Source organism: Narcine bancroftii, chromosome 3 (genome assembly GCF_036971445.1).
Source record: "Narcine bancroftii isolate sNarBan1 chromosome 3, sNarBan1.hap1, whole genome shotgun sequence".
NCBI lineage: Eukaryota > Metazoa > Chordata > Chondrichthyes > Torpediniformes > Narcinidae > Narcine > Narcine bancroftii.
Window position 1 is genome coordinate 216796149 of NC_091471.1, and position 27415 is coordinate 216823563.

The 27415-nt window shown below is 44.0% G+C and overlaps 1 protein-coding gene across 1 annotated transcript in view; it reads right to left on the reverse strand.

Moving 5' to 3' along the window:
- Nucleotides 1-1582: 1582 nt before the first annotated feature.
- prss12 (serine protease 12) overlaps nucleotides 1583-27415 on the reverse strand; it is a 180395-nt gene continuing 154562 nt past the window's right edge. The window contains exons 12-13 of the mRNA XM_069923133.1: nucleotides 5724-6004; nucleotides 1583-2583 (exon numbers count right to left, since the gene is read on the reverse strand). Coding sequence (XP_069779234.1) covers nucleotides 2267-2583; nucleotides 5724-6004 — 598 coding nt within the window. The 3' untranslated portion in view covers nucleotides 1583-2266. The remainder of the gene's footprint in view (nucleotides 2584-5723; nucleotides 6005-27415) is intronic.

The window sequence follows — 27415 nt, forward strand, 5'->3', positions numbered from 1 at the left end:
TAGACTTCCCTGCACTGAGGCAGCCAATCTCAACTATTTTCTTTTCAGCTATGCCCCTCTCCCACCCCACGAGGACTCTGGTCAAAGTTTATGGGCCACCTTCCCTGTGAAGCAGTCAAGTTTTAGTTTCACCTGTCCTCTCCCACCAACTACATGCAAGACATAAAAAATAATTAGGTTACGTGAGGTAAAAAGAAAAGAAGGCTGTAGGGGTCCCCATTGAGAATGGCTACTCTAAGCTAGGAAGTTTATGAAGATTAATTACATTTTTGTATTGAGGGCTAACATGTCAGGAGAAGCGGATATAACAGCAATGTTTAAGAAGAATGTGGACGAGCACATAATCAGGCAAGTACTAGAGGGGGGGTCAACAAATAATTGCTGGAGGAACTCAGCAACCAAGGAAAGAAAGAGTCAGTCAATATTTTGGAGGTGAACCCTTTATCAAGACTGATAGAATAGGTGAAATTACATATACTATGGGGGGAGGAAGCCGTGGAGGGGGATGGAGATCTTTGACTATAGGACAGAAGGTGTGCGAGGTGGAGAGATAGATAAAGGACAGGGGTGGGGAAAGAGCGCGGGAGAGAGAGAGAGAGAGAGAGAGAGGGAGAGAGAGTAAAAGGAGAGGCGGGGACAGTGTAATCAAATTGGGGTAGGAATGACCTGAAATTAGACAATACAATGTTCATTTAATAAAGGGATATGGGCCTCATGCAGGTAGATCGGATTATTTTAGTTTGGCAGCATGGTTAGCAAAGACATTGGGAGGCTGGTACCGTTTGATACAAGTAATTTGGAATAATAGATTCACATCCTCAAAAGATTTAGTGATGCATTTGTGCTTTTATTGTTGTTTTTCTAATATTACCTCACACATACTTAGGGTTACACGCCCTCTATCAAAACTATTACACACTGCCTCACCAAGTTTTTACAGGCTGTTTAACTCCACTCTGAATTTGCCAGGTTGCCGTTGCTGAGAGCTGTTTAGCAGTGCACCCTGGGTTCATTTCTATTGAACTTCTGCAGGCACCTTCTTTCTCCATCGAACTCACGCCACAATTGAAACCAAGCAAGTTGACAAGCCATCTTCATTTGTAGCTTTTGTGTATATAATTGTGGCAAGCTTATTCAATTTCAAGACAAGTTTACACAATTTTTCCAGTAATCAACAAAATGTCAGGAGAAGCAAACACTTGACTGAACGCTCCTTCGTGATGTTTGCTTTGAGTGAAACTGTAGAAGACAACATCTCCTTCTCCAAGCTAGTACAATTCTCCCAGTTAATTTGGATTTAAATGCTGTTGGCATTGAGTGTTGGTACTGGCCTACTCTCCCCCATATTATCATTAAAAACACTGGGTAGGTGTTTTTTTTTAAAGACAGCAAGGTTCTATGGTTATTCAATGTGCTGTTCCTCTACAGATCTGAAGTGATGCAGCAGTATAGAGTTTCTCCACAATGGGGCACCACTGCCTGTCTAAAATGTGAACACATTTCAATAAATAAGTTCTATTATTCTTACTAGTGAGTTTCTAGTCCAACTATTTGCTATCTATTTATTTATTTATTTATTGGGACAACTGAGTTACAGGGAAAGGGAATTTGGACTTTATTCCCTGGAGTGTAGAAGATTGAGGGGTGATTTGTTAGAGGTATTTAAAATTGTGAGGGGGATAGACAGAGTCAATAGGCTTTTTTCCACTGATGATACAGAGCACATGGGTTCAGAGTGAAAGGAAAAAAAGTTTAGGGGGAACTTCTTCACATAGAGAGTGGTGGGAGTGTGGAACAAGCTGCCCGCTGAGGTGGTGAATGTGGGCTCAATATTAAGATTTAAGAAGAATTTGGACAGGTACATGGATGGGAGAGATATGGAGGGCTATGGACTGGGTGCAGGTCAGTGGGACTAGGCCAAAAAAAATGGTTCAGCACAGATGTGAAGGACTGAAGGAGCCTGTTTCTGTGCTTCTAAAATAGAAACCATTGAATCAGAAATAAATTCAAAATGACTATGCATTTTAGGTTGTACAAGATATAAAAGATTATATTTGCATCAAGATAAAATTCCCTAAGAATGTTTTCAGGCCTCTAAATGAGGGCCTCAATCAACATCAGTTCAGTTGTGACTGATTATGGAAGCATCATGCTGAGATTGTTCTTTTGCTCCTTGAAGTTCTCTTGGCGTTGGAGAAGGAATTTGAAGTCCTCCTTCATGGAGAAACAGATGCATGAAACCCTACAGTCAGCACCAATCTTCTGATCATTTGATACTTATAAGCTGGTCCACATGCTCGATCCAAGGCACAAAAGAGGAGACTCTTGTGTAGACACCCGGGGTTTCCTTTACACCACAGCCATGCCCCCAGGAAGTCACACCAAACACGACCCAGCGACCCGCTCTTTCACACATCAGTGGTCCACCGCTGTCTCCTTGACAACTGTCCACTCGCTTGTGGTCCACCAGGTTTCCTGCACAGAGCATCCTGCCTGTGAACCTCTGCCTGTAGCGTCCCTCACACCTCCTTTTTGGAAGCAGGGGGATGGCAGCTTGCTGCAGTGTCTTTGAATATGCTCTTCCTGCAGCAGAGACAGATGCCAGAACAGTTCTTAGCTGAGATTTCTGAGATACCACTCTAGCAGTTTATTCAACTACAGAATATTCCAGGCAGGCAATGGTAAAAATGTACTTTCTATAAATAACAGGAGGTCATTTAGCCCATTGAGCCGATAAAGCAAGTAACATTTTGTACAGTCATGAGGAAGACATTTCATTTTGAACTCATAGTTTTCAATAATGAAGTCATCAATTTAAATAAATTTATTCAGTGATTAATGACAAACCACAGAGGTGCCAGCTCAGACAGTCCAAACACAGATGTGAAGATGCCTAAACTTCCAACGTCCCCGCAATGTTTGCACCTATATTAAACATAGACGACTAATGGCCTAGGACCGAAACGTTGATTACTTTTTACTTCCTACGGATGCTGCGTGACCCACTGAGTTTCTCCAGCACTTTTGTGCTTCTTCCCAGCTGGAATGGTATAAGATTAAAAAATGCACTTCAAATTGGCATCAGTCTCTTTGAAGGAGTGAAATATGGGTATAATGCTTGTTACAGGACAATTAACTGAAATTAGAACGCCTTAAATACAGTTGGCACCAGGCCACTTTCAGGCAATCAAGGTTTTAAAGGTTTAAAGGCAGTAATTAAAATTTAATTTAAAAAAAATGCATTGAACTCTTGTCAAAAAAGGAATGCCTCTAAAATGTTCTATATCACCATCCAGTGTATCTCAGTGTCTAGTTCATTTCAGTACCCAATTAGCCAGACATGGCTCAAGTTCTGTTTCAAAATGCCACATTTTGCATTGTTTTTACAGAATATATGCTGATTCCATATGATAATTATATCATTAAATGTGAATAAAACAATGAGTAAAAAGTACAGAAATGCTGGAGGAACTCAGCAGGTCTCTCAGTGTCCATAGGAGGTAAGGATATATGTGAAGTTTCGTGCCTAGGTATGGATGCTGCAAGATCTGCTGAGTTCCACCAGCATTTCACTGTTTTGCCTACTTGTCCATGTAGTTAAATTATAATGAGCTTGACCTTGACTTCCTTACTCTTATACTCAGTGCCCCCAACCAACATTGAATGCAAGCATGCCTTCAAGCCTTCTGTCTCACTCTATCTACTTACATGTCTGCTTTCATGGTTTAAGATTAATAAGTAAACTGTCAACAGTAACAACCTGCATTATAATTAGTTACTCTATAAACTTCCTAAGGTAACATATTCTGACATAAAGTGGGTGGAGTCACCAGAGTTTACAGGGAGAATGGTATGTCACAGAGTGTTCCTGGTTTTAGTATGACAGCTGCCTAGCAAAGAGTCTGAAGTCCAGGTAAAACACCTGAGAGGGTCTATCCATATTTTCATCATGAACCCAAATTTAAAAAAAAATATTTTGGATAATCTTTGTGAGGCCAGACAATGATACTCCTGTGTTGATCAGCTGGTGTTTATTAGAACTATCATCTCTGCTCTTTGGCCAGGTCTCCAAGTCAGCCTGGAAACCTCCAGCTCCAACATTTGGAGTTCCCACCCCTTCCTCTGTCAATGGATATGTTTGAAATGAACAGAATATCTGCCCCTCCTCCCAAACCCCGCCAAGTCAATCACAAGACTTCACAGCTTGGTTAGGACTTGCTGTATGGGGTTAAGGCAAAACTGTTCAAACAGACTCTTCTGGAAATTGTAGGGGAGTCCACTGGAATGGGCACTGATTTTCATCTCTTAATGTTAATTTAGTCTAAATAAGTTGAATGGATCAAGAAACACAAACTTGGGGTAAGGGGGGAAAAGATTTGAGGTCGACCAGTGTGGCGAGTGCGTGGAGTGGACTGGTGAAACAGAATCACTAACTATTTTAAGAGGTATCAGATGTGCCTTGAATTGTGTATTGAATAAGGCTTTGGATGAAATGCTTATAAAAGGGGGGTGGTGCCCACTGCTGATGCAGATGTAGTGGGGCGAATGGACTCATTCCATGTTCACATCTTTTTGTTTTTGAGCTTAGTTATGTCATTACCTATGAAAGGCGATGCCTCAAGAAAGCAGCTTCTATCATCATGGACCCTCACCACCCAGGCCATGCCCTCTTCTCACTGCTATCATCAGGAAGGAGTTACAGGAGCCTGAAGACACACACTCAGTGTTATAAAAACGGCTTCTCCCCTCCGCCATCAGATTTCTGAATAGGCAATGAACCTATGGACTCTATATGACTTTTTCACATTTTTTGCACTAATTATTTATTTTTTTAATCTTGTATTTACGGAGTTGTAATTTATAGGTACTTTTCACCTTGATCTGCATAATAATGCCACCGCAAACATCAGATTTCAAGCAACAAGTATCAAGACATGTTCATGACAATAAATCTGATTCTGATTCTGAAGCCATAACTTACCAATGAAAAGCAAGAAATAGAAAAACATGCTGTATTATATCTTATAAAGTGTTCAAAAATTCAAAAAGTGTTTGGAACACAGTCTTCAGATGATTAATTGTTTCAAGAAGATGGCATAAATTTAAGTCTTTTTAATCTTGGGGTGATTCGCTTACCATTAGTCTTCAGTGGTTTTCAAGCTTTTTCTTTCCACTCACATACCACCTTAAATAATCCAAGCCATTGTTGTTCTGTGATTAGTAAAGGATTAATGGGAGTGGGAAGGGACAGCTGCTCTAGATCCAATTGTTACTGAAACATTTTGCCTGAGAAAAATTGTCATTGGCCATTTTCCTTTGGAGTTATGAAACCATGCCCATAACGAGTCAATTAGGTAGGATTAAAACAGTGGTTTTCAAACTTTTTCTTTCCACCCACATCCCACCTTAAGCAATCCCTTACTAATGACAGAGCACCTATGGCATAGGTGGAAAGAAAGGGTTTAAAAACCACTGGTCTATCTGAATACCTACATTTCTGATGCTGGCTGACATCATTACTTGTGGCTTAACATTATGTTTTAGTTCAATGGGTGAATAATCACCTAAACACTTAAATCAATAAATTCATTAACTGTGAGGAAAATATCTGAATTCTAGACATATTTGTCCAGAAAGTCTATAACTATTTAGCCTCAGCAAATGGTACATTTTACTCTCCAAAGCTGCATATCGGAATGTTCCTGTGCAATAATCTTGATTACCTGTGTCACCCCATCCAGTAATGTAGCAGTTTGAACCTTTCCTTTGAGTACGTTCTCTCCTGTGCGGCAAACATGCTGGAAGGACATGGGCATTGAATTTGATGCAGTGTTCCTGCTCCCCTTCAAGCTTTACCAATGCAATGTCATAATCATTAGAATTAGGCTTGTAGTTCTTGTGGATAATAATGTTCTTCACTTCAAGATCTTCCTCATATTCCTCAGCTACTAATGTGTGGTAATCACCAACACGCACAATATAGTTTTTTGTGTTGTTGCCATATCTATCGAAGAGAAGGAAGAGACTTAGGAAGAAGATTTAATTAAATAGAACAAAAAAAACTCCAACTTAAGTGATGACAGTGACCTAGGGTTTACTTTTTCTTAAAAGAATGCCCTGTTAGCCTGCAATAAATGATCACTTGAATGCATCAAGCTTCAGAAGCACCCTAACTCTGCTACAAAGTGTATCCCGCCACTGATCAGAAATGATCAGAATAATAAGGTAACAAGCAACAAAGAAAGCACAATTAAATCTAGGTAGACAGTTGTAATGGAGGATTTAGACCATGCTTTTACTTATACAAGTTTAAGTATCAGAAACCTACGTTGAGAATAATGTATGAAGCCAACATAATCTAAATTCCACCATGGGGCCCAGAGATGCATATGAATGAATCAGCAGACATAATCTAATGTACACCATGAGGCCCAGAGATGCAGTTGTCTTTTGTTGGTGGCAGACTGTCAGGAGACCTTGAAGATAAGTAAACCATTTATTCAGGGTGAACCATTTATTCAGGGTGATGGGCTATGAGTAAACATTTTTTGGGTAATATAAGCCATGGTCCTGCTGCTGAAGTTTCAGACTCTCTGAGGGGTGGAAACGTCTCTCAGCAAGAAGAAGAACTTCTAGAGTCCAACCAACATCCCAATTGGGGGAGGTGGAGAAGCTGCTACCGGCGCCCCGACAACCTACTACAAGTGTAGGGTCGTTGCCTCGCTTCAGCAGTTGGGACCAGTCCAGGCGTTGATAAGTATAATTGGGAAGGGCTTGCATATTGTAGTTTGAAATCAGCTTTAGATTTAGTAATAAAGATTTGTATAAACTGAAGTGCTCTCGGTGTGTGTCTCTGTTTTCTTTCGGTAGCTCAAACACTGTGACCAATCTAAAACGAACAAAGTGAGAGGTACAAGTTTACCAGAACAACAGTGCTTCCTGTTCTCTATTTGTAATGAAGATAAACATTACTCTGAAGTATTCAAATGGAAGTGTGTATAAATGCAGAAATCTCCTTCCCTGCTTCTTTGATATTTCTTAATTTTGAATATTTGGGAAGAAAGTGGAATGATTGTTACATCCTTCAGTGGTTAAGCATCAGGTGAGTTAGTTAGAACATTAAACAAGGTGCAAGGCTTATCACTTAAAAAAATTAGCATTGTTAAAATTTGTGTCAAAATGAACACCATTATCAGTATCTCTATTAATGACTGGAAATTTTCCATTGCAATGACTTAAATTGATGGAACTGACAGCATCTTCAGAGATTTTTGCACAAGCAATCTAACATGGAAACCCCTGAAGTAGCTGTCAGTGTTTCAGCCTTTTCCAATAATCTATGTTGTTTAGCAATCTTCCCCACCACTCAAGGAAAGTCAGATGAATTTTCACAAATATCTCATATTTTCCAACTAATCTGAGTGTGAAATATTTTGAGTAAAGTCAGAATAATTCCCAACCATTAACAAAATATTTATTTGTTATGTGGATTGTAATTTTGCTCAGTATTTTCTGTCAGTGGTGAGATTTCTTTCTTCACTGCTGACTGCTGTGGTAAGTCAGTCTTGGGAGCAGACTGGGAGCTCTCTTTGTTGAGCACCTTGGCTCTGTCCACCGCGATAGCATGGATCTCCCAGTGGCCGCCCACTTCAATTCTCCATCCCATTCCTTTGTTGACGTGTCTGTCCGTGGTCTCATGCACTGCCAGACTGAGACCACCCGCAAATTGGAGGAACCAACACCTCATCTAATGACTAGACACCCTCCAACCAGGTGGCATTAACATCAACTTCTCGGGTTTTGGTGCCTGGTTTTGATCGTAATTGCTCATATAATAGGTTGGGGTTAGAATTACATTAAGTTCTAGTTTTTTTTAATTCCTTTTTATTGACATTATGGATCATATGTACTGTGGAACCCCATTATAAAGTGATGGTTCAGGTCCAGGAAAATCGGATCGTGAAAAACCCGGGGTGGCATCAAATCGGTGTTTCACTATTGAGTACAATATATACATACATGGATTGTGGCAGCAACCCCAGCACCCCCCTGCTCGCGGTAGCACTCTTCACAACCCACCCCCCGTCCACGGCAGCACTCACTATCCCCCACCCCGTTCTCGGCAACACACGTCAATGAGTTGAATTCCCCACCAAGGTAAGCATTACTGTACTTACCTTAATCATTTAGACGCGCCACTTCTAAACATCTGCTGCGCCACAGGGTGGTCATCCCTGGTACTGCATCTTTTAAAACAGGCTTGCTTAACGTCCTATCTCAAAGAATGGAACGTGGACGTTAAGGGGTTCAATGATCCATCACGTTATATCCCAATTCACGTTAAATCGGGCTGCTTTAAATCAGGGTTCCACTGTATCTTGTTTCCCATTGTGATTTTATATCATATGTATCTAATATTATTAATTTCTCAAAACCAATAAAAAGATTGAAAAAGAAAATTTAAATTTAAAATAAAGATTAAAATCTCTATACTGTGGCCCCTAGGGTGTAGTGTTTCAATAATATGCAAAACATGATATTCAATTTTTCACAAGTGCATGATTTTCAATATTGATTTCACACTACAAATTGATTAAAATATTGGCTAAAATAGGCCTGTCTCTCTCAATGTTCTGTCAATGGACGTGAAGCCAATTTCATGCTGCCGTGCCTACAGGCATTGACAATCCCTTTGAAGATATGCCTTTGAAGCAAATAACATTGGGAACAGTGAAGTATAGACAATGTCGATTGCTTGCTCCTTGAACCACTGACCATGAAATTCAGGTCATTATAAAAGGGTAATTTCAACCTATTTGTTAGTCTTGGTAAAGGCAGAGATCATAGTTGTTGACTGTTGAATGCCATCGGAAATATTCTTTTTTTTAGATTCTAAAAGTTTATTATTGTGTATTTCCTTCTGCCATAAGGCTGATAAATAATCACCATTACTGTAGTCGGAAGTTCCTTGAAGTAAGAGAAAGAGAAGCAAGGATCCCTTCAGGAGTCCCTCCTGCGTTCTCCCAGCCTCTGCAGCAACACAACTCCGGTTCGATCCATCAGGAACCTGAACTCCAGATCCAAACCATATTGGAGGTTTGATCATTTTGATCAAGAAGCCTTCAGCACCTGAGGCCCTCAGGAGCTCTTCTTCCCCTCACAGCACTCTCAAATTCCAGCTCGGATACTTAGTCCCCACAAACCACTTCCCAGCAGCCTGCAGCCCATGTTGGTCCCCCGACCACAAATCGCCCACACCCACTGTGGGTACCTCTGAGACCCTGGCTGGTCTGCCCTTGTGGTCACCTTCTCTGCCTCTCCTTCTCAACATGGGGATGATCTCTCCATTTCTGGTGCACTGCGCCAGTGCGCTGCCCCCCTGAGTCTGCAACCCCTCGTGACTGCTGCCCAGTACAGTACATCTTGGACGCAGACCTCTAAGTTGCAGGTTTTTAAATTTAAAAAAAACACCATCAGGTCCTCTATCAAGCTGGTTACACTCCACATGGAGCCATCAGAATTAGTTTCATGCAGTTGGACCCTGTGAAGCAATGCTGTGACTCCACTCCCTGCTCTGCCAGGTCCACACTCTTCTTCTTTGGCTTGGCTTCGCGGACGAAGATTAATGGAAGGGTAATGTCCACGTCAGCTGCAGGCTCGTTGGTGACTGACAAGTCCGATGCGGGACAGGCAGACATGGTTGCAGCGGTTGCAAGGGAAAATTGGTTGATTGGGGTTGGGTGTTGGGTTTTTCCTCCTTTGTCTTTTGTCAGTGAGGTGGACTCTGCTGTCTTCTTCAAAGGAGGTTGCTGCCCGCCGAACAGAGGCGCCAAGATGCACGGTTTGAGGCGATATCATCCCACTGGCGGTGGTCAATGTGGCAGGCACCAAGAGATTTCTTTAGACAGTCCTTGTACCTCTTCTTTGGTGCACCTCTGTCTCGGTGGCCAGTGGAGAGCTCGCCATATAACACGATCTTGGGAAGGCGATGGTCCTCCATTCTGGAGATGTGACCTACCCAGCGCAGTTTGATCTTCAGCAGCGTGGATTCAATGCTGTCGGCCTCTGCCATCTCGAGTACTTCGATGTTGGTGATGAAGTCGTTCCAATGAATGTTGAAGATGGAGCGGAGACAACGCTGGTGGAAGCATTCTAGGAGCCGTAGGTGATGCCGGTAGAGGACCCATGATTCGGAGCCGAACAGGAGTGTGGGTATGACAACGGCTCTGTATATACTAATCTTTGTGAGGTTTTTCAATTGGTTGTTTTTCCAGACTCTTTTGTGTAGTCTTCCAAAGGCGCTATTTGCCTTGGCGAGTCTGTTGTCTATCTTGTTGTCGATCCTTGCATCCGATGAAATGGTGCAGCCGAGATAGGTAAACTGGTTGACCATTTTGAGTTTTGTGTGCCCGATGGAGATGTGGGGGGGCTGGTAGTCATGGTGGGGAGCTGGCTGATGGAGGACCTCAGTTTTCTTCAGGCTGACTTCCATTTTGGCAGTTTCCGCAAAACAGGACGTCAAGCGCTGAAGAGCTGGCTCTGAATGGGCAACTAAAGCGGCATCGTCTGCAAAGAGTAGTTCACGGACAAGTTGCTCTTGTGTCTTGGTGTGAGCTTGCAGGCGCCTCAGATTGAAGAGACTGCCATCCGTGCGGTACCAGATGTAAACAGCGTCTTCATTGTTGAGGTCTACACTAGTGATAGGGTATCCTTCACAGCAGCTGCGCAGTGCTACGTCTTTAAGGATGTTGGCGAACCCAACATTGAACAGTAGTAAAAGAACTGGACAGGACATGAGAAAACATTGCTTGGAAATTGTATTATCTTTCCCTAAATAATCTGGTTAGAAACATTGCATACTTTATGAGCTGGTGAATGATTTCAAGAGATGAACAGTATACAAATGAACTTGGAGTCAATCCAAGGCACTCAAGTTATCAAATAATTATTTTGAATAAAAGGGTTTATGCTCTTTCAAGAAAAAAAATCTCTTAAAATACAATAAATTAGTCATATCACCAATAACCAATAAAACTATAATATTAATAATTAGGAGTCGAAAAACACATCACGTTAACTAAAACACTGAACAGCTACAATATTAAATGTTCCTGAGATTAGAACCTCAAAATTGGAATTGTGATTTTCAGGTCAGAAAAAGGATCCTCAAAATCTTCTTGAATAAATTCAACATTTCACATATCCTTGGCCTGTAGACGACCGCTACAAAGAAACACGCACACACAATGTGGCAGGTTAATCTCACTCCTTTATTAGGGCTGGAAAGGCTGCTTTTATACTGTTCAATTCTCCTCCGCCCTCCCCCCCCCACCCCGTTTTTTGCTGAGTCAGCCATATGAATAACAACAGCGGACAGGAACGTCCATGCATATGAATGCCCTTCTTCCCCAGCCTGTTTCTGCTGAATTAGCTGGGCAGCTTGACCAATGCCATTTTAGGGCTGTTGGTCTGATGCTGCCCCAGCTTCTACCCCCACCGGTTCGTTGTCCTGGGAGTCGCTTTAGCGATCTCTGTCCACATCTGCTGCCGCGTGATGTGTCGGCCCGATCTCCGCAATTGTGAGCCGCCACATGACCCCCCCACCCCCTGCAGAACTGGTCTTACAGACTATAAAGTATTTTGTGGTCTGCCTCTGCGTTGAGGTGTTAAGTGTCTCCACAGGTTCTGCTGGGCCTGTGTGACCGTGCTTGAGTCTATCCATAGTGAAGACCTTTGGTTTACCACCAGCTCGAAGGTGGCTCCATTGTTCTGGATGACTTGAAATGGACCTTTGTATGGCTTCTGCAGTGGTGAACGATGGGGTCCTCTGCGTACAAACATGTACTTGAGTTCTTTGGGGATGTTGGACTTGGCTTGTCCATGTCTGGAGGGTGGGATCAGAGCCAGGTTACTGAAAATCCCCTGTAACGTGAGTGGGGCTCCGTAGACGAGTTCAGCGGAGGATGCATGGATGTCTTCTTTCGGTGCTGTTCGGATGCCCAGCAGTGTCCACCTATTTGTGACCCTTGAATCTGGTCATGTTTTGAGATGCCTGTGGAAAAACTCCACCATGGCATTGGCTTGCAAGTGGTATGCCGTCATATGGTGTAGCTGTGCGCCCCATAGGTTGGCAATGTCAGTCCACAAACTGGAGGTGTACATGGCTGGCCTTGTCATTTCCCTGGAACTCGCAGGGGGACTGACATCGCCGGGCCTCGGTGCCCCATTTTTGGTGATAGAAGCACCATCTGTCACTGGACTCACTCCTGCCTCTCGTCTGCTGATCCTTGCTTTGGGACTGCTCTGGTCTGATTGTGGGACTTCTTTACAAGCCCCACGATAGCCGAGCACTTCTGTTTCTGTTTCTGCAGAATGTCTGCCGTGCTGCGACTTTCCAGGAATCGGTGAAATCAACATCCGCCAGGAGCAGTCAGATGTCTTCAGGCATCTGTTCCAGGAACGCCGGCTCGAACATGATGCCAGGCTGCTCATCTCCCAGGAGGGTCAGCATCTTGTTGATGAGTGCTGATGGGGATCTGTCTCCAAGCCCATCCAGGCGGAGCAAACGTGCTCCTCGTTCTCGCCGCAAGAGTCCGAACATCTCGGTTAATAGCTCTTCGAAGGCAGTGTAAGTGCTTTCCGATGGTGGCCTCTGGATAAAGTTGGCCACTTTGTCTGCAGTCTGCGGATCCAGGGCGCTTACCACATGGTAGTACTGGTGGTCTCTGATGTGATGCCCCAGATATGGAACTGAGCCTCCGCCTAGTCGAACCACACGCTGGGTTGAAATGTCCAGAAGTTCAGGAGCTTTAGGCCGACTGCACTGACTGCTGCTTCGTTCTCCTTCTTTAGGTTTAGATTCCTTTTAAACTGTCAGGGTCACCAATTGTAGCTGACCACTACAAAGAAACACACACACATACACACAGTGTGGCAGGTCAAGCTCATTCCTGTATTAGGGTTGGAAAGGTTGCTTTTATCCTGTTCAATTTCCCCCCCCCCCCCCCCCCCCCCCCCCCCCTGTTTTTGCTGATTGACTGAGTCACCCATATGAATAACAATAATGGGCGGGAACATCCATGCATATGACTGCCCTTCTTCCCCAGCCTGTTTCTGCTGAGTTAGTTGGGCAGCTTGACCAATGCCATTTCAGGGCTGTTGGTCTGATGCTGCCCCAGCTTCTACCCCCGCCGATTCGTTGTCCTGGGAGTCGCTTTAGCGACCTCTGTTAGTGTTTGCTGCTGCGCAATGTGCCGGCCCGATCTCCGCAATTGTGAGCCGCCACAGGCCATTAACCAGTTGAAATAGAGAAGGAACATCCTGGAGGCACTTCTCCCTCTAAGGTGTGCAAGTGTGCGCAAGCAAACATTTTGCAGCCAGCACACAAAGGAAATTAATGTGCGCACAAAAGCTAGTTACCTAAAATAATATAGTAATTCATAATTGTACATATTGAAAATAATCTCTTAGCTAACTGTTCCTGTTAACTAGTTATTAGTTAAGTAAGGAGTTAATTGTCCTTGTATTATATTAAAACATGCCAATACATTTTATTAGCCATGAGAGATTGGCTGTGCTAAAATTATCTGAAACCATTTCAAGTTTACATTTGCACAAGCATTCCGTGTGCACATACTTTCGTCACAGGGAAAAAAAAATGCACAAGATAAGATTTTTGCGCACACTGAATCCTCAAAATGAGAGGGAACATTGTCTGGAAGACACATATCTTTATGTCGGAGGTCAGGCAAAATTGTAGGAAGGAAGACACAACTCCTGCGACCCACCAGATATCTGGTCATGTACCACCTTCCCTGCAGAAGCAGAGTAGAAGCAAGTCAGGGTCAACAACAATAATAATAGAAGAGAACAGCCACCTCGATGCTGGAATCCAATCTCAAGGACATTGTGTCTACAGATGCACTCTCCATAGGTTCAAAGAGGAAAATGAAGGCCGCACAGTTAAATATCAAGGATGGATCTATCAGTATTTTCAGGTTCATGTGGTATAAAAATGAATTTGGTCGTCAATTAATTTTCTATATAATTGCCATTTTTAAAACATTCAGCAAGAACTCAGGAATGACTATTGTCCAAGATGGCAGCATCCATGCTCTGCAGCCTAGTCACAAGTATTGGTAAATGGGATGTCGTTCAAGTAGGTTAGTTTGTTCTGGAAGATTCCTGTGGCTCCCTTCATACCAGACATCATAATCATGTTGTGTGCCCTCCGGATGGTGGAAAGGCACTGAGACGAAAGGCGGTGAGTCATGTGCCAGAGAGCACTCAGACTCTTACCTGTTCTTAGATCTCAGTGTCTGAGGTTCGAATCAGTGGTGGATCTCATGAAGTTGATACTGGGGGAGTCAGGGAAAGCAGAATTACATAGCTTCAAGGGGAAGAGTTTAATCTCACTTTGGTTGAAATCAGTCATAGCCTGATCATTTTGTGGCACAGGTGTTGCTGTTTTCATATGGATTCTCACTGTGGAGATTGTGGACTTCAGGAGGACTCCACTGCACATAAACAGCTCGGTAGTGGAGAGAGTAGAGATCTCCAAGTTCCTCAGAGTCCACTTAAGAAGTGACCTATCCTAGACACACAACATCTCTTCACTTGTCAGGAAGGCTCAACGCCAACTGCACTTCCTGTCTGAGAAGACTGAGGCAACCAAGGCTACCGGCTACCATCCTATTGACTTTCTACATATGCTCTATCGAGCGCGTCCTGACGGGCTGCATCACAGGGTTGCTGTGGAGCACACATGTCAAACTCTGGCCCGCGGGCCAAATTATATTTGGCCCGCAAAATCATATTAAATATATATTAGAGTTGGCCCACTGGCCGCCGCGCCAGTATAGCACATGCACACTGAAGGTGAAAATGAAGATGCTGGAGATATGGAGGGATCTCAGAGTCCCGAATCCCGGGGATCGGAGCACCACACTCAGCCCGCCCGGCTCCCGGACACAGACGTGGCTGGAGTTGGGGACCATCCTCGCTGGGTCTGCACTTCAGCGGCAATGCCGGACCGAAAGTCTCATTGGCAATGCCTTCCCCCTCGCTCCGTGCGCGGCGGACCCTGCCTCCCATTCCTTTTGTTGGAGACGAGCCCGGTGCCGTGAGATCGCAGTTTAATCCCTCTCCAACCATGGGAGGGGGGTGGGAGCAACGCGCTCTTCTCAGCCAATTCCTCCACCGCCCCGGACGCCGGCGTTTCAACAGGGGGTTCGGATGCCTTCGTCAGGCGACCGACCTGTTGGTCCAAGACAAGGGGAGAGCATACAAACTCCACATAGACAGCACCTGAACTCGGGTGAACGTGGAGCTGCGACCCCACATTCCACATCAGGACTGTGTGTAAGATTGGGAGCAGTGAGATGGAAGCTTATTTTGTTCCTGTGATTTAAGCCTTTCTTGGTGGGGGCGGGGGGGGTCCTTCTCTGACCACTTGCCTAACAATTAACCTAATCAGATGTGGAGTTACCACAATACAACAGTTCTCAACCTTTTTCTTTCCACTCGCGTCCCTGTGCCATTGGTACTCTGTGATTAGTAGGGGATTGCTTAAGGTGGTCTGTGGGTGGGAAGAAAATGTTTGAAGACCACTGCTTTAATCATCCCTCATTGACTCGTCATGTGCACGGTTTCAGAACTCTAAAGGAAATGGGCCAATGACAATGACAATGAAAGAGTTTATCCAAAACTATTATTAAACATTTATTTTTAATAAGAAAAAGTTTAACATTACATATGTTGAAAGAAGAGAAAACATGCAGATGTTGTTGAAAATGTTCAATAAATATTTAGTTCGGCCCTCGACTTAGTCCAAGTTTTTAATTTTGGCCTTCCGGAAATTTGAGTTTGACACCCCTGCTGTAGAGCATGAGATTGGTGATCAATCCACAGGATCACCAGAGTGGCAGAGAGGATCACTGGGGACTCCCTCCCCCCACATTGGTAGGTTTAACCTAAAGAGGGCTTGCAAAATCAGTGAGAACCCCTACCACACCATACCCAGTGTCTTTTAGCTACTCCCATTGGGAAAGAGATGCAGGAGTATCAGAAACAGTACCACCAGGCTGAGAAACAGTTTCTTCCCGCAGGCAATGAGGATGCTGAAGGACTGACGATACAAACCCTTCATGTCTCATCTATTTATTTAACAATAATGTTTATTTACTTTAATATCTGTATAGAAGTACTGTGTTTGTTTGGATATGTGTTTGCCGTGTTTTGCACCAAGGACTGAAAACACTCTATCATCAGAGGATAAATGAACTTGAACTTGAACAATATGTCCGTGAATTACTCTTTGCAGATGATGCCGCTTTAGTTGCCCATTCAGAGCCAGCTCTTCAGGGCTTGATGTCCTGTTTTGCGGAAACTGCCAAAATGTTTGGCCTGGAAGTCAGCCTGAAGAAAACTGAGGGGAAATGAATGCATTTGCAACCAGCTGCCCCTCACTGCGGATGAGAACAACATTTCAATTTTGATGAAGCATCTGTCCATCATTGAAGATAGTTGGCCCTACATTGCCCTGAGGAACTTCTGCAATTAGTTAGTGAAAAAAAACACTGAAATGCTGGAGGATTCCAGCCAGTCTTTTCAGCATCCATAGGAGTCAAAGATATATTGCTGATGTTTCGGGCCTGTGTCCTTCTTCAAGGAATAAGCAAAATAAACAAGAAGCAGGATTCTCAGAAAGTCTCAGAATTCAGACAGTGCTGTTCGTTGGGGGGGGGGGGGGGGGGGGTGAGGAATCCAGACCAACGAAAAGTGTTAATTGGATATGATAAGGGATGAGATCTTAATTTATCCTTTTTAGAGGATGATTGTTTCACAATTCTAGGCCTTATCAATAATTCTTCTCCATGTGCCAGACACAGTTTGATTCAATTTAAAGTGGTACATAGTGTGCACTTTTCTAAAGTTAAACTATCTCAAATTTATCCTGATACCAATCCACTCAGTGATAAATGTGAAATTTTTGAAGCCTCTTTGATACACTCATCCCAAATTAGGACAATTTTGGATTGATATTTTTAAAACCTTTTTTTGGTATCTTCAGGATCAATCTCAAACCCTGTCCGTTAATAGCAATATTTGGTTTCTGCAAGGATGAGAATATAAACTTAACGTTAAATCAAAGACAAATGTAAGCATTTTCTACATTGCTGGTCAGAAGAGAGATCCTGTTGAAATGGAAAAATTATTTTCCACCTACCCATTTGCTATGGTTACAGAATAACACGACTTTTTGTGTTTAGAGAAAATCAGACATAATGTCAGGAAAATTAAGGTCACATTTGATAAGACATGGCGTCCACTTATGGTTTATTGCCACAATTTGAATAATGAAGGTGCATGGATGTGGTAGATTGGTATGCTTTGCTGGATCTCTGGAGATTCCAAGGTTACTAATAATATTAATTCAACCTTGTTTAGTAGGAGGGGTTAGAGCAACTGGGGTGTATTTTCATTTAGTTAGTCTTTATTTCCCTTTTTCTTTTATTTCGGGACAATAAATACTTACAAGTTTGATTGTGATTTCATGCACTACCATAATGTTCAATGTGATAATCAATATAAATAACTATTGTATTTGGTTCTTTATGAACCTATTATATATATGTATATGTTTTTGAATAAACAATAAACATATTTAAGGAGGGTCGAGAGATGGAATGGAGAGACAGAACTGGGGAAAGGTGATGGGGGAAGAAGCGAGGGGGGAGATGTAATGAAAGCCAGGGAAGTCGATGTTAATGCCATCAGGTTGGAGGGTGAACAGTCAGAAGATGAGGTGCTGTTCCTCCAATTTGCTGTGGTCTCCGTCTGGCAGAGCATGAGACCATGGACAGACATGTTGCAAGGGAATGGGATGGAGAATTGAAATCGGTGGCCATTGGGAGATCCACGCTATTGCGGTGGACAGAGCTGAGGTGCTCGACAAAGCCATCTCCCAGTCCACGTCCAGTCTCTCTGACGTAGAGGAGACCATGTTTCAATGAGTGGGTGAAGTCTGGGATGACTAATCTCCCTTGAAATAGCCACCTCTCTTAACCATGGAAGTGATTTGATTTTCCCTCAATACTGATCGTGTTCAGATTTATCGGTGCACCTTGGTAACTTTCATCTCATCTCTGAAATACAGCTATTTGGACCAAACAGGTTATAGCGATGCATGGGGATCAGCTTGGTCAGCTCTCTGTATCTTGGAAAGGAAACGTTGGGTGCATGTGCAGTCAGGCATTGCAGGCAGTGTAATTTACATAGCAAAGATATAAAGATACACATAATCAGCGTTTTTTAATAACTTGATGGAGGGCTCAATCCCAAAACATTAGTTTTGTATTTTTATCTTTCTTATATAAAGGACACTTCAACCACCGTGTCTGGAGATTTTTGCATTTTACAACTGGCGGAAGGTAATGGTTCCCTAAAATGCTTTCCAAAGAGAGGAAAAGATCATGAAAACCAAACACAATCCACAAGAGTATTGTCTGCAGGAAGGTTGTGTAAACTATGAAAGAGGGTTCTGAACATTTTACTCCAAATGTTGAAAAGAACAATCACTTTTTTGTAGGCGACAACATTGGAGGTTTATTTGCAAAATGACAAAATATGGAGGTTGGGCAAAATCAATATCGAAGTATGAAAGAGGAGGAGAAACAACTTATCAGATATGTCAGCGTGTATGACAGAATTTGAATCTGAAAACTGTCACCCCAAAACCAAGAGTCATCTTATACGCCAAGTATAAAATCCGAACCTTATTAACCTGTGGTGTAGTGCCCCCCACAGCATAAAACACTTGCATAACTCCTATGGTCGTTCTACTAAAAGTTTTTCTACTGAAATTTATGTTAGGGAAGCTGGATTAATAGCAATGTTATATTCAAACAATAAAAAATATATTATAAACCTGTTGAACAATCCTTAAAATTACAGCACAGTAAACCAAGCTAACAGTTGCCATTTGCAACAGCTGGCAAACAGTAAACAATCAGCCAGGGTCCCAGGGTGTGTTCTGTTTACATCAGGCCAATCACAGTAAAATTATATTCGACGGCCATGTTTGTTGCATTTTACGGTAAGTAATTCATAGTATTTTGCCAATACTTGAAATGAATTGGCTAAATTTTAAATAACCCAAGTGTTTAGTAATGTGCTTTAACCACATCACTCCACTGCTCAGTGGGATTGTGAATGAAAGACAATTGGAGCAGTAAGCTCTCAGCAATAAGTTCCAGACTTGGGGTAGTCTAGTGCGAGTAGAACTCAAAACATACATTTTCAGTGGAAATTCTGGGGTCATCATATACACCCAGTCACCTTATACACCGACATATTATATCACTGATATTTGCTAAGTGACCAAATAATATTGAAGGTGTGAAATGATAGTTGGAGAAAGGAGGGAAGGGACAGCAGCAATGCCCCCTACCACCACCCCCCCAGCTTTTTGTTTGGATGCCTGCTGGCATTCTTTCATACCTTTGAAAAGGGCTCAATCCCAAAACGTTGATTATGTATCTTTACCTTTGCTACATAAAGGATGCTTTTTGACCTTCTGAGTTTCTCCAGCATTTTGTGTTTTTGCTTCAGCCATAGTCTCCAGATTTTCATGATTTTTCTTTAATATTCAAGGTATATTTTATTTTATTAGCCCATGTGCCTAGCTTGAAAACTTTCTCTTCTGGTACCTGCAAAAGAATTACTCACACACCAAAGCGTTGAAAGACGAGATTGGTTTATTGCTCTAGCCGTTGCACTTATATGGGCCCTGGGCTCTTACATCAGGGCCCTGCATAATCGGAGCGCCGGCCTGGGATTGGCTGGCATTCCTGCCAGAGTTCCCCATTCTCCTGCCTTGCGGAAGTCATCTGGTATGGCGTCTGGTGTCACCTCCAGGTCAGTGCGGTCGCTGTGTTCGTTGGCCATTTTGTAGGCTGGTCCATGTCTCCATGCTACATGACACCCCCCCACCACGGAACCGACAACCAGGCCACTGTCCGTAGCCTTGGGCATTCTGCCTCTGTGCCATGGAGGAGGAGTGGAGACCAGCTCTTTACAGTCCATATATGCCAGTTTCAGGTGGTGGATGGTAAAAGTCTCCTCCTTACTGCCAATTTTGAGGATGAAGGTAGACCCATTGTATCTGACAACCCTGTAAGACCCTACATAGGGTCGTTGTAGGGGCGGCTGGTGTGCCCCCCCCCTTCTCTTAAATATGTACTGACAAGTCTTTAAGTTCCTGGGGACGTAAAGTTTGGGCTGGCTGTATGGTGGGGGTTGCCGCAGAACCAGGGACCCCAGTTTTCACTGCAAGTTCTCGAGGGTTGCCATGGGGTCTACCGGGCATTTATCAGGGAGCAGGAACTCCCTGTGAATTATCAAAGGTGCACCGTAGACTATCTCCACTGCCAAGGCACTAAAGTCCTCCTTCAGCATGGTATGAATTCCCAACAGGAGCCAAGGCAGTTCTTCCAACTAGTTGAGACCCTTGAGCCGGGCCATCAAGGCTGCCTTGAGGTGCCTGTGAAAGTGCTCCACCAACCCATTGGCCTGAGGGTGATACGCCATGGTGTAGTGGAGCTGTGTCTTCAAAAGGTTAGCCAGTGCTGCCCAGAGGTGAATTGTGCAAGATTACGTGCTCTGGAACCCCAAATCTGGATGAGTGTCCTGGTGCAGGTTTCTGTGATGATATCAGCCAGCGAGACTGCCTCCGGCCACCCTGTGGAGCAGTCAACCATGGTCAAGAGATATCTCTCCCCATGGGAAACTGGTAACAGCCCCACTATGTTGATGTGTACATGGCTGAACCAACATCGTGCTGGTTCAAAAGTTTGTGTGGGCGCTCTGGTGTGAACCTGTACTTTGGAGGACTTACAAGTTCATGCAGGTTTTGGCCCACTGGCTGACCTGTTTACGGAGGCCATGCCAGACAAACCTGCTAGCCACCATTTTGACCATGATGCAGATTACAGGGTGCTCCAGATTTTAGATGGCATCAAAAACTTGGTGCCTCCATGTGGCTGGAACAATGGGGCAGGGACTGCTGGTAGAGTCGTCGAACAGCAGGGTCAGGTGACCTGGGCAAACAGGGACGACTTCCACCTTGAGGCAGCTATCCTAAACACGGGGATCTCAGGGTCCTGCTACTGTGCTTTGGCGATGGCCATATAGTCGACCCTTGGGACAGGTGCCCATGGATCCGATACCTTGTGGAAGGTGAAGATCAGCAGCTTGTGATCAATGAAGACCTTGAATTGCCAGCTTTCCAAAAAGTAACAGAAATGTCTTACTGTCAGGTAAAGCATTAATAGCTCTCAGTCGAAAGTGCCATCTTTGAGTTCTGGCTGGGGGTGGGGGGGAGAAGTGCCTGCTGAAGAAGGGCAGGGGTTGCCACTGGCCCTTGGAGTTGTTCCAGCACACCCCCCTACCACTGTGCTGGAGGCGTCGACTATTGGGACGGTAGGTGCCTTCAGTCTGGGGTGGACCAGGAGGGTGGTGTTGGCCAGTGTGTCTTTGGCATTCTGGAATGCCCTGGAAGACTCATTATCCCAAGCAATGACTTTTGCTTTGCCTGACATCAGCATGAAGAGGGGGCGTATGATGAATGCCGCTGCCACAGTATGATTCTGTGGTAAAAGTTTATCATGCCAGCGAATTCTTCCAGCCCTTTTACCGTGCGAGGCTTAGTGAAATTCCCGGCCCCCTCGACCTTCTCGGGGAAAGGTATGGCCCTGTGCCTGTTAATCTTGTGATGGTGTCCAGACCAAATTGGCACTTTGTGGGGTTGATCGACAACCCAAACTCACTCAACCAGTGGGCAGTGAGGTCTTTGCAGCTGTGGATGAATGCAAATGGGGGTCTGGACCCAATGCATCCATCAGCCGCTGGAAACTTTGTGCCGCATTCTTTAGACCAAAGGTCAGGCAGAGGAATTCATACATGCCCAAGGGAGTTATGATTGCAGACTTGGGGACGTCCTGGGTGTGAACTGGGATTTGGTGGTACCCCGGATGAGATCCACCTTGGAGAACACCCGTGCAGATTGGCAGAAATGTCTTGGATATGGGGCATGGGATATCGGCCGGGCATAAAGGCTTTGTTGAGGTGGCGGTTGTCATCACTGGTGGTAGTAGCATAGCTGCCCTAGGGTATTAACTTGCCTCTCCACTGGCCTTGATCTCACTGGGCACTGTTTGTGGGGCTTGCTGATGTAGTCTAGCACAGGGCTGGTGTCCTTCTTTGCCCTCCAGTGCATGTCCGCCCAGGCCACGACCCTCTGAGGGTCACTGAAGTCCTCATCAGTGAGCAAGAGTTGGATATCCTCTGGCAGCTACTCCAGAAAGATCTGCTCAAAGAGCAGGCAAGGCTTGTGGCCCTCGGTTAGAGTGACCATCTCACGCATTAGGGTGGACAGGGCCCGGTCCCCCAATCCATCCATATGCAGTAATCGGACAGTGGAAATCTATCACCCTTGTCCCTCACTGCGTAGAAGTAGTGGGTGTCAGCAGCGGCAATGTGCAAAGCTTGAATTGAGCCTCGGCCTGCTCGATACCCGAAATGTTGGGAGCCTGAGTGAGATGCAATGATGGTCATTGGCTCCGCTTTATCCCTCATCTTCGGCTCCAACTGCCGGTTGAACCTGTCGGGGTCACCAAAGTAGCATTTGTGCTATGTGAGCATGGAGAAGAAGAACGGCACGCACACCAAAGCCTTGGAAAATGAGACTGGTTTATTGCCCTGGCCGTCGTGCTTAAACAGGCCCCAGGCATTGACATCAGGGCACCACGTCATCGGAGTGCCGGCCTCGGACTGGCCAGCCTTCCCGCCAGAGATTCTCATCTTCCCGCCTTGTGAAGGTCATCTGGGATGATGACTGGTGTCACCCCCAGATCTGTGAGGTTGCTGCATTTGTCGGCCATTTTGCGGGCCAGTCCATGTCTCCGTGTGCCAGCCGCTACAGTATATTCTTTTTATTTTCTTTTTTTTTTCTAATTTTATTTGCAGCACAGTAGAAGCCGATTCCAGCCATTTAAACCCATGCTGCCCAAATCAACCTACAACCCCATACACTTTGGAAGGTGGGAGGAAACTGGAGGACTTGGAGGAAATTCATGGAGACACAAAAAGAACGTACAAACTCCACACCCAAGTCACTGGTGCTGCAATAGCATCATGCTAACTGCCACACGAACCACTGAGCCAGGAGAATGAAATGGTGATATTACCTTGTGATCACCTCTCAGTGGAGAGCAACACTGTGATTCGATAACTGCAGAGCAACTAATGCTTTTTTTTCTGGTATATGTGCAATGGTTGTTTTACATTGTGGTTCATAAAATAGAATGTGATCATGGCTACCTCACCCCAAGTCTCATAATTCATAAAGCACAAGTTACACAGATAAATTTTAACATGGGATTTTCCTGGCACCAAGTCACAGAGAAATCCATGTGTATGTAGGACAATTTATGTCTCTGGCAGAATTAGGCAGAACCTAGAAACATGATTCATCAGTGCAATATCTTGTATCAGGGAATAACACGTGAAAGACAGGAGAGTAACAAATTTTCATTTGTTGATTATTATAATTTTGCTTGCATTTTTAAAAATCTTTTGTGTATTGCAAGCGTTAAAATTTTAAAGAACTAAGTTGGTAAATTGTGTAAAATATAAAGAATATAAAGGAAATGCAATATGGATACTCATTCAAGGGCTCAATGATGAACATGGCTTCCTCAAATGTTTTTAAGCAGCTTTTAGAGCATGCAACTGTTTTGGTAAAACAGAAGTTTTAACGTAGTACAGAGCTTCTGGAGATCCATCAATTGGAGAGTATTGCCATGTAAAATCTCTACTATTGCTCTTTAATGCCTAACATTTGACCTAAGGCCCTTGCTTAATTACCTCAATATGACAGGTCGTTGCAAGGTATTTTGAGTGCTGCTGTATCGATAATTAGCTTAGACCTTGAATTTATAAATGTTAAACATGTCAAAATGATTGTGGACATCAACTGTTTATTACTTCAGCACCTTTTTTTAATTCCTTTTTGGCGATCTGGCCCGAGTATTTCACATGCATTGCCCCTCCCTAATTACCATCAAGAAAATGGTGTTGTGGTTTTCGTAAAACACTGCAATCCTTCTGGTGAAGTTACTTCCATTGTCATGGAGTTCCCAAGTCCAGCTTGTCCATGCCAAACCATGTGCCCTCCTGCTTTTGTCCCACATACTCGCATTCGGCCCATACACCTCCAAATGCCTGCCATCTGTGCAGTTTTCCACGTGTTTTGTAAAATCAGTTAACACACCTGCCTCCACCACTTTGTCTGACTGCTCGTTCCACGTGCCCATCACCCTCTGAGTAACAGTCCCATTGTGCCCCTTATAAATCCTACCCCACCACCCCACTCCCCTCACTTTATAGTTATGCTCTCTCGTCTTCAATTCTCCTACTCTTAAGAAACATTATTTACCTTATCTATATCCCTTCTGATATTATGGCCAACATTTTAATTTTTAATTTAGACATTCAGCATGGAAATGGGCCATTTTGGCCCATGAGTCCATGCTGTCCAATTAACCTACACCCCCAGTTCTCATAGGCCAAAATGGTCTGTTTCCATGCTGTATGTCTAAATTAAAAATTAAAAGGTATAGACCAGTAACTTTCCTTTTCAATTCCTAAGATCGAAGGAAAACAGGGCTAGTTTCTTCTGTCTCTCATGATAACCCAACTTCACTAATCCTGGCAATTTCTTCGAACCTTACAAGAGGTTCGTAAACTTTCTCTGTACACTTTCTAGCTTTATATCCTTCCTACAGGTGGGTGACTAATATCTTGCACTTTGACACCAACTCATCAACCTAACCAGCCCCTTGAAATGAACTGCAAATGTTTATTATCTATGTATTTATTTTCTACTTTAATTTAAATCAATTAGCTTATCATTGCAGTTTCAATTTACAAAAACCTGCTCAGCTGCAGCAAGTATGAAATTTGGTGCATATGTACACTGTACAATGTGTATGACAATAAGTTCATTATCATTAATCATTGTATAACTTCAACGTTATGTCCCAACACTCTTATTCAATGTCCAGACCAATGAAGTCTCCCAAACACTGTCTTTATTATTCTCTCCACGAGTGCAGCCATATTTATAGAACCATGTACCAGGACTCCAAGGTCTCTCTACTCTGTAACACACTTTATGGCCCTACCATCAACACGGAGTCTTGGTTTGATTTACCCAAATACAGCACCCTGCATTTCTCTGAGTTTAACTGCATCTGCTATTCCATAGCCAGGTTCCCCATCTGCTCCTGGTCCTGACGCAAACCCAGGTAACCTTACTCATTATCTGCCGTGGCATGTATTTTCATGTCATCAGCAAATTTACTCACCAAATGTCCAAATCATTTATGCATATTACAAAAAGCAAGGTTCTCAGTACCTAATTCTGATGCACTCCACTGGCCATAGTCCTCCAATCTGAAAAAAAACTACCCTCTGCAATTATCCTCTGGAATTTCTGGCACACACAACAGGATCTTCCCCTCTCCTCCCTTCTCTGCCTTCGGCGGGGACCGCTCCCTCCCCACCAATTGCCCACCCGGCACATTCCACTGTGGCAGCAGGAGGTTCTGCACTTGCGCCCATACCTCCTTCCCCACCACAGTTCGAGGCCCAAAACAGGCCTTTAAAGTGAAGCAACACTTCACTTGTTTATCTGCGGAAGTGATTTACTGCATCCGGTGCTCCCTTTCTGGCCTTCTCTACATTGGGGAGACTGGGCACAGACTGGGAGATCACTTCGCTGAGCACCTTCGATCTGTCCGCATTGGTGACAGTGACCTCCTAGTGGCCAACCATTTCAGTTCTGTGCCTCACTTCATACTCTCATGTCTGTCCATGGTCTCATGTACTATCCCACGAAGACCACCCGTAAATTGGAAGAACAACACCTGATTTTCTTTCATGGCACTCTCCAGCTGAATGGCGTTAACATTGACTTTTCGAGTTTCTGCTAACCTACTCTCCATTCTCCCTCCCTTCCCTTCTCCCTGTCAGCTCCCCATCCTCTTCCCTCTCCATTCACCAAGCCATCCCTACGCCCCCCTCCTCACCGCTTACTGCTGTCCCCTCCTTCCCTTCCCCATCTATTACTTCCTGCTTTTAGGACTGTGCTCCTCCCCCCCCCCACCCCTCCATTTTGTTTGGAGCTTGCCAACATTTTCCATACCTTGATGAAGGGCTCAAGCCCCAAACGTTGGGTATGTATCTTTATCTTTGCTATATAAAGTATACTGTTGCGACCCGCTGAGTTTCTCCAGTGTTGTGTCTTGACTTCAACCACATTTTTTTGTTTTGCTTTTGTGTTTTACTCACTAGCTCCTGTGACTGTCGATTTATTTTATCCATTTGGCTTACTGGCCTCTTATCCCATGTGCCATAACCTTACCACTCTACCACATGGGACCTTGACTAAAATGGAAATAAATATTGTGAACTGCTTTGCCTTAGTTCATCTACGTTCTTTGTCACCTCCTCAAAAAGTTGTATCAAGTTCATAATACATGCAGAAATCCATGCTGGCTCTCCTTCATTTTCACTTGGCCATCTGAAGGATGATGGATTCTGGCTCTCAGAATCATGTAGTTACCTGGCTAATCCTCACAGTTGTTTTTAAATAATGGCACCACATTTGCCACCTTTATGTCCTCAGCAATGAGTTATAATTGTCTATCAAGGCTCCAACAATTTCCTATCTGTCTCTCCACAATATTCTGGCTTGCACCTGGTCTGGGCCCAGAGATTTATTCCCCCTGATATAGTGTAAGACTGCTCACACCTCTTCACTACTGATGCAGCCATATCCTGGGGTATCATTAGTTATCCCCCTCAGCTGCCACTCCTGCTTATTCTACTCCACAAAATAATCAACTGAGATAATTTAATAAATTTAATACATTTAGACATACAGCACAGTAACAGGCCCTTCCAACCCACTAGCCTGTGCCACCCAATTACACCTAATTTACCTACAACTCCATACGTTTTGAAGGGTGGGGAGGAAACCGGAGCACCTGGAGAAAGCCCACGCAGACACGGGGAGAATGTACAAACTCTATATAGACAGCGCTGGATAAAAACCCGAGTGGTTAGCACTATGCTAACCGTGCCACCCTTCCCTGCTGGATCCACACATAGATGCCCCTTCTGATCCTTAAGAGGACTTGGTCTTTTCCTTATGACCTCTTTAATTCCAATACAGTAAAATTCCCATTATCCGGAATCCTCAAGCAACCGGCAACAAAGAAAATTGCAGAAAATCAATAGGTAAAAAAATATGAAAATTTTAAATTGACATCTTCTGGCAACCCCACACAAC